Below are 8,366 nucleotides of genomic sequence, written 5' to 3'. Positions count from 1 at the left end.
CACCAAAAAAACGCACAAAAAATGTGTGTGCAAAAACGCAGTGCAGGAACAGATGGAATAGCACACTGCATAGGTGTGACCCAAGGCCTACTAGTCAGTCAGCGAGGCAGTGTTTCTTAGCTCTTAGCTGGGGTCATTTTCCTCCACACGAACACCTCAGTGAGGCTCCTACCCCCTAGTTCCCGTAGTGGTGAGGCCGGCCTATATACAGTGTGTGTTCCCTCAGGACTCCCCTCCATGTGCGGAGGATGTAGCGTCATCCCCTCCCTCACTTCACATACCACGTCCAGCCCCGCCCACCGGAGGCAGCCATCTTGTCCGGAAAGGGGACCGGACCCGGCTGTATAGTGGTCTCCCTAAGCCGACTTCCAAAAAAAGCCGACTGGCTGGAGGAGTGGAGGTAGCGGAGACGTCTGCGGAATACGTCCTGCCGGAAATTGTATGGAGCGCCGCCATAGGTCAGAGCTGACATTGCACTGACATCAGCGGGGATTAGACCGGCTGGACCGGAGTGGGGGCGCCATGAGCTGTTGTTAGTAGCGGCCAATGTTCGGAACAGGGGTTCCCGGCCTGTAGGCCTGCAGCTCCTCCAGCCGGGAGATCCCTCTGACCGGCCGGCCGCACCATGGCCTCCAATTGCAGCACTTCCGCCGCCGGCAGCGCCAGCAAAACCAAAACCAAGAAGAAACATTTTGTCTGTCAGAAAGTCAAGCTGTTCCGAGCCAGCGAGCCCCTCCTCAGTGTGCTCATGTGGGGGGTCAACCACACGGTGAGTGCACACCTACCTCAGTGTTCACCTACATTCCATGTATGCTTCCATTCACACCTACAGATTTGGAATCGCAGCCAGAATGGACCTGATTGCGCTGCAATACACGCTATGCGCATTTGGGTGCCATTTATTGTTAACGGCACACCACACGCAATGCGATTTTTCCACAGTTGTGGCTTGACAAAATGCACTTGAAAAAAATATTGATTGAAGGTGTTTGCCCAAATTGGTGCAGGAGCCTCTCTGGCACCATAAACGCGCCTAGGGCAGCCCATCAATTCTGACTTTGATTCCACATTGCAGTAAAATGCGTGAAGCACATTTGAACGCCATAAGGCCGCGTTCACACTTTCACATAGCGAGAACAAGTGATTTTGCATGTCACACATAGGGGAGCCCGACTGCTTCATGGGCTGTGCCCTGTGCATGTTTGTAGCATGAAAAAGAAGCTTGTGATCCTTTTTGGGTGACAAGTGTGGCAAGCTTTTAACCCCTTGCTTCCCAAGCCTATTCTGACACTTCTCTCCTACATGTAAAATTAACTTTTTTTTTGGTAGAAAATTACTTTGAACCCCCAAAAATATTATATGTAAAAAAAGGCCCTAGAGAATAAAACAATGGGTGTTGCAATTTTGCATAACAGTTTTTCAAACACTTTTTGGAAAAAATATTAATGAATTTTGGTGAACACTAAACACAATACCATTTTTTTTTTTTTTGTAAAATATAAAGGGTATTACACCGAGTAAATAGATACCAAACATGACACACATTGCGCATGCTCCTGGAATGGTGACAAACTATGGTACTTTTAATTATCCATAAATCTTTAAAAGCCTTCACAGGTTATCAGTTGAGAGAGGAGGTCTGGAGCTAGAATTATTCCTCTGTAGTTCGCAGTAATACTTCACATGTGTGGTGTGATCGTTTATGTATGCATGTATCACTGGGTGTGAACACATGGGGATAGGGGCACTTTACCCCTTGCCCTCCTGAGGATTTACCTCCCTTCCTGACCAGGCAATTTTTTGCGTTACGGCGCTCCATTACTTTAACTGACAATTGCGCGGTCATGCAAAGCTGCACCCAAATTAAATTTACGCCTTTTTTTTTTTTTCATGAATTTTGACAGAAGAACCCCAATATGTTTGACTTTTTGCTATTACACATGTCTAGTAAAAAAATGAGGCTCCATGCACACTGGGCAAAACGATAACGTTTCAGCTTCTTTTTTAGCGTTTTTGCATTAGCGTTTAGCAGTGTTTTAGCGCGATTAGTGGCAGTTTTCCACATTTGCATTTTCATCCCCAGTGACACCAATACAGTGATCAGTTCTAATAAAAAGCACTGACACTGTACTAATCACACCGAGTAGGAAGGGATTAACATCTGGGGTGATCAAAGGGTTTGCTGTGTGTGTGCGCTTTCCACTGTAAGCACACTGCTATGCAGAGCCATGCAAAGTAGTGTGCAGGAGCTGACAGGGGAGAGAACTATATTGTTTGCGAGTAATCACTGGCTGGGACCCGCTGATTGACAGCCGAGGCTGCGAATGGCGGCTTGGGTAGGGCGCTCGAACCTCCTACCTGGAAATGCAAAATCATGTGTGTATATATACATGATTTTACACACCCCTGTCACCTTGTAGCAGTATTTATTCTATAGGGCGGTGGGAAAGCGGTTACATTTTATTTTTACAATGTTTCTTTAACCGCCTCCCGCCCGCCATATAAGGCAATGATGGGCGCAAGGCGGTTCTCTCGTTCTGGGAGGACATCATATGGAAAGCCACGATCTGTGTGCGTTTCCCGCACTGTCCTTGCAAACTGCACATTCCTGTGCGATTCATAGTGGGTACCTAGGTTAATGGTGACCCAAACACTGCTTTTTTTTCTTATTTTTAAAGTGTTGTCTATGGAGATTTTCAAGTACCGTAGTTTGTCACCTTTCACTGAACGTGCACAATTTTAAAGCGGGACATATTAGATATCTATTTACTTTCCGTAACATCCTCTTTCATATTTTACAACACAATATATTGTTTTTTGTTTTTTTTTAATTCATTAAAGTGTATTTTTTTCCCAAAAAAATTGTTTGAAAAACTGCTGCACGAACGCCGTGTGGCACAAAAAATTGCAATGATTGCCATTTCATTCTCTAGGGTCTTTGCTAAAAAAACCAAAATGTAATGTTTGGGGGTTATAAGTAATTTTCCTATTTTCCAAAAAATACTGATTTAAACTTGTAAACAACATGTTCTAGAAAATGCTTGGTCTTCATATTCAAAGCAAACTCACTCATTCATCCATGCTTTATTTTGCTGAGAAATAATATTGAAAAACACCCCCGGTGTTTCTGGCAGTGGCCATCTTGATTAAGGGCAGTTGATTCATATATCATTTACTTTCTGGAATCCATCTGCCCTTGGCTCAAGCATAGGCTGAGCTGAGAACCTTCCCTCCTCTCCTGAAGACTCCTGGAGTGTATGACCTCATTTGCCTAGACATGGAAACCAGGAAGTGACTGAAGAAATGTAAAAATGTTGATTGAGAGAGGGAAGTTTCGCTTTAAGCTGGGTACACACTATAGGAAAATCGGGCAAACGATCATCCAATTTCCTCGGTGCTTCACAGCAAGTTGAACCCAAGGATGGTACGAATTGTCCGAAAATTCTCGAATGAAAAGCTTTTTTTTTTTTGCGTAGAAACATTGTAGCGTAGATTACTGTTGTTTATTATCATGTGTAGTCTTTCGTATCCCATCTTTCTCATACACAAACAGTACACATTAAACGAAAGTCATTAGTTCTCTTCACGTACGAGAAAAATTTCACAATTTGTCCCATCGAAAATTTTTGTTTGGAAAGTCTAAATTGGATGTCGAAGGTTGTGTACACACTATAAGGAAATCGATTGTGTACACACTATATGACCTCGTATGGAATTTTTTTCCCGATTTTCTCATAGTGTTACTCCACTTAAGGTTCCATTCACACCTGTGCATTTTTCAAATGTGTTTACAAAGCACGCAAAAATGTATTGCGTTTGCATTGCCATTCATTGTTGGGTTGGGTTCACACTGGTGCACTCCAGGTTAGCTGTAGTGCAGGTGTAGCCGCAGTTTTCGGGAGTTTTGCCCTTGTTTTTAGCTGTGGTCCCATAGACTTCCATTAGTTCATGTGTTTTTGCGACACCAAAAATGCAGCATGTGGATCTTTTGGCGAGGTTTCATAAAACGTGGCAAGAACAAGCGACCTAATAGAAGTCTATACAAACCATGGGATAAGACACCTAAAAATTCTGGATATGCCTGTGTTGTGGCCAAACCAAAGCGCACCAAATGCAACAAGCAAGTTTGCGGTTTGCCATGTGCAAAAATGCATGGAATGCAGCAAAAGCTGATTTGCCATGTGTAGGGCTGCTTATTGAAACGAATTGGCTATCCTTATGCATGTCACATGAAAAATGCAAAATGCATGAAAGGGCAGCTCATTTATTTCAGAGGGCTTTGCTGACTATATAAAAAAAAAAAAATTATAATATTATATATTTATATATTATAATATAATTTTTGTTTTCTTCTTTACTCACCGCACCGAAACACATGGTACTTTGCGTTAGCAAGGTGCTTGGAGGTGCCATTGTGGCGCAGGCATAAATGTCAGGTTCCATCAGCACATCTGTGAACGTCCAGGGGATTTTTCACAGGTGCATAGACAGGAAAGGTTTTGGTGCATCCCTAGCCGGCCGCTGTTACCTTCTTCCTTGTACTGGGGTTTTGGATTCTTGATTGGCTGGCAGGAATTGGGTGGGAGAACACCATCCTGCACATGTGCACAGGAATCGTTCATTCTGGCACAGGAATGCATACTGTGCATGCACAGCTCAGTATGCATTTACTAGAAGACTGCGGGCAGGCAGGTTAGTGTGTTACCAGATGCTTACTGCTCAGAACTTTTTAGTTCTGTCTTAACGGCACCGCCACACACCTGCAAAAGAGCTCTGCCTCTTTCGTGCTTTACGGGCACGGACGCAATTTTGTACCCATTCCTGCAACGTACGAATGTGAACCTTGCCTTGCATTTGTGTTTTTTTTGTTTTTGTTTTTTTTTAATTTAAGTGGGTTTGTAGAATTGTATAATACAAACATAGTGATAAATCTGTGAACACAGTATACTGTGCATACCTGAGAAGTTAGTTTGCATCGATACCGGTACCCGTGCTGACACCAAGTACTTCTCCAAATGCCCCGATACCTAGAACCGATTTTTTTTTTTGTGCAATTTGAGCCCATACAAAATGGCCTAAATTATACTGCAAAGAATCACATGTGATTTGTGCAGTGCGATTCCTGTCTGAATCATGTTCGGTTTGCCTGTGGGTGCAGTGCGATTTGAGCCATTCATTTTGTATGGGCCCAGATCGCACCACACAAAAGAAATAGTTATCGGTAATTGCTATCAGCAAGTACTTTATGATAAAAAGCTTCAGTACTCATTCTTGTAAAACTAGTATCTCTACATTTTCTTGTTTGCATAAAGTGAAATGGGTTTAATCTGAGAAGACTTCAGAAGTCATAATTGAGCATTGTTTAACCCCAATCTTTTTTTTCCAAAGAAGAAGAGGAAATTTGGAAATTAAGTTAGTGAGTGTAAACCCTTCCATATACCCAGTGAAGTGATTGACCTCAGGTGATACACAGAGATGAAACAAATCTTGGGCAGCACAGTGACTAAGAGGTTAGCTCTTCTGCCTGGAGTTTGCATATTCTCCTGTGCCTGCAAAGCGCTGTGTAAATTGATGGCGCCATATAAGTACCTGTAACAAATAAATACATAGGTTTGTACCTGTTTATCTGCAGTCTTCCCCTCTCTACAGCCTTTCAATATCCAGGATTTATAAAGCTTGTCTGAGAGAGAAAAAAAGGACACGGAGAGCTGAAGTTACACTCTACAGTGTTCAGTGAGGAGAGTTCTGAGAGCTGATTGGAGGGAAGACCAGGGTGAATTTGATTTAAATCCCGATTTAAATCCCGATTTAAATCACTAGTCAGTAAGGCTTGATTTAAATCATAGTTTTCTACATAAAGACTAATTATTGCTGGTATAACTTTAATATGCAAGTAGATGAAGATTTTTAGAATAACAACTTTTCATATTAGTTTTTTTATCCCCAGTTTAATAGGTTAATCATTCATATTTGGACAACTTTTCTGTTGTACTTAGGAAGGAGAAAAATAATCATTACCTTAATAATAACAATTTAATAGATTTATTCAACTGAAACAATAACATTACAGCATATGTTATTTGCTTAAACAAACATCCATGTTTGTTAACTAATTTGGCTAAACAAAATACCGTATTTTTCGCTCCATAAGACGCACTTTTTTCCCCCCAAAAAAGGTTGGGAAATGTCAGTGCGTCTTATGGAGCGAATATGGAGTGGCCGGTCCGGTATTTCCACCGCTGCCGTGTCAGAATACCGGGCTGGCCGCTCAGCTCTGCAGCGGGACCTTACCTGTTCCTCTATCCAGCGGCGTGATGTCTTCCCGGCTTCTGTAGTGTGGGCGTTCGGCTTGATAGCCAAATGCGCATGCGCAAGAAGCGGTGCTATTTGTGAATGGTAAGGCGGCACCTTGGACACATAACAGGCCCCAGAAACCGCCGGACCAATCACAAAGCGCAGCGCTTCTCGCTCATGCGCACTGGGCACCCGGCTGTCAAGCCGAGCGCCCACACTACAGAAGCTGGGAAGACAGTGCGCGGATGGATAGAGGAACAGGTAAGGTCCCGCTGCAGAGTGGATACTAATTAAAGAACAACTCTGGTCATATCCTGTGCTGCGTCCGCAGTCTCTGGTCATCTCCTGTGCTGCGTCCGCAGTCTCTGGTCATCTCCTGTGCTGCGTCCGCAGTCTCTGGTCATCTCCTGTGCTGCGTCCGCAGTCTCTGGTCATCTCCTGTGCTGCGTCCGCAGTCTCTGGTCATCTCCTGTGCTGCGTCCGCAGTCTCTGGTCATCTCCTGTGCTGCGTCCGCAGTCTCTGGTCATCTCCTGTGCTGCGTCCGCAGTCTCTGGTCATCTCCTGTGCTGCGTCCGCAGTCTCTGGTCATCTCCTGTGCTGCGTCCGCAGTCTCCTGGTCATCCCCTGTGCTGCGTCCGCAGTCTCCTGGTCATCCCCTGTGCTGCGTCCGCAGTCTCCTGGTCATCCCCTGTGCTGCGTCCGCAGTCTCCTGGTCATCCCCTGTGCTGCGTCCGCAGTCTCCTGGTCATCCCCTGTGCTGCGTCCGCAGTCTCCTGGTCATCCCCTGTGCTGCGTCCGCAGTCTCCTGGTCATCCCCTGTGCTGCGTCCGCAGTCTCCTGGTCATCCCCTGTGCTGCGTCCGCAGTCTCCTGGTCATCCCCTGTGCTGCGTCCGCAGTCTCCTGGTCATCCCCTGTGCTGCGTCCGCAGTCTCCTGGTCATCCCCTGTGCTGCGTCCGCAGTCTCCTGGTCATCCCCTGTGCTGCGTCCGCAGTCTCCTGGTCATCCCCTGTGCTGCGTCCGCAGTCCATTGGTTCCGAATATTTATTTTCCTGTTTTCTGCCTCTAAAACCTAGGTGCGTCTTATGGTCAGATGCGTCTTATGGAGCGAAAAATACGGTATATACAGTGGGGATCGAAGGTTGGGCACCCCAGCTAAAAATTTGTATTAATGTGCATAAAGAAGCCAAGGAAAGATGGAAAAATCTCCAAAAGGCATCAAATTACAGATTAGACATTCTTATAATATTTCAACAAAAGTTAGATTTTATTTCCATCATTTACACTTTCAAAATAACAGAAAACAAAAAAATGGCGTCTGCAAAAGTTTGGGCACCCTGCAGAATTTATAGCATGCACTGCCCCCTTTGCCAAGCTGAGACCTGCCAGTGTCATGGATTGTTCTCAATCATCATCTGGGAAGACCAGGTGATGTCAATCTCAAAGGTTTTAAATGCCCAGACTCATCTGACCTTTCCCCAACAATCAGCACCATGAGTTCTTCTAAGCAGTTGTCTAGAAAACTGAAACTGAAAATAGTTGATGCTCACAAAGCTGCAGAAGGCTATAAGAAGATAGCAAAGCGTTTTCAGATGTCAAATCCTCTGTTTGGAATGTAATTAAGAAATGGCAGTCATCAGGAACAGTGGAAGTTAAAGCAAGATCTGGAAGACCAAGAAAAATATCAGACAGAACAGCTCGCAGGATTGTGAGAAAAACAATTCAAAACCCACGTTTGACTGCACGATCCCTCCAGAAAGATCTGGCAGACACTGGAGTTGTGGTACACTATTCCACTATAAAGAGATACTTGTACAAATATGGTCTTCATGGAAGAGTCATCAGAAGAAAACCTCTTCTACGTCCTCACCACAAAAATCATCGTTTGAACTTTGCAAATGAACATATGACAAGCCTGATGCATTTTGGAAACAAGTTCTGTGGACCGATGAGGTTAAAATTGAACTTTTTGGCCGGAATGAGCAAAGGTACGTTTGGAGAAGAAGGGGCACAGAATTTAATGAAAAGAACCTCTGTCCAACTGTTAAGCATGGGGTTGGATCAATCATGCT

At 44.4% G+C, this 8,366-nt stretch overlaps 1 protein-coding gene across 2 annotated transcripts in view; it reads left to right on the top strand.

The window, feature by feature from the left end:
* Positions 1-289: 289 nt before the first annotated feature.
* The window catches only part of PIP4K2B (phosphatidylinositol-5-phosphate 4-kinase type 2 beta), a 196,799-nt gene continuing 188,722 nt past the window's right edge, over positions 290-8,366 (top strand). For both annotated transcript variants that reach the window (XR_016313649.1, XM_089683945.1), the window contains exon 1: positions 290-769. Coding sequence is in view for 1 of the 2 variants with exons in the window: in XM_089683945.1 (XP_089540071.1) it covers positions 626-769 (144 nt within the window). In the remaining variant the exon portion in view is untranslated. The remainder of the gene's footprint in view (positions 770-8,366) is intronic.

The sequence above is a fragment of the Staurois parvus genome, unplaced genomic scaffold, assembly GCF_062004578.1.
Source record: "Staurois parvus isolate SC_StPar_1 unplaced genomic scaffold, SC_StPar_1.0 ptg000328l, whole genome shotgun sequence".
Taxonomy (NCBI): domain Eukaryota; kingdom Metazoa; phylum Chordata; class Amphibia; order Anura; family Ranidae; genus Staurois; species Staurois parvus.
The sequence above is the reverse complement of the archived record's forward strand: the minus strand, read 5'-3'. Positions and strand labels throughout refer to the sequence as shown.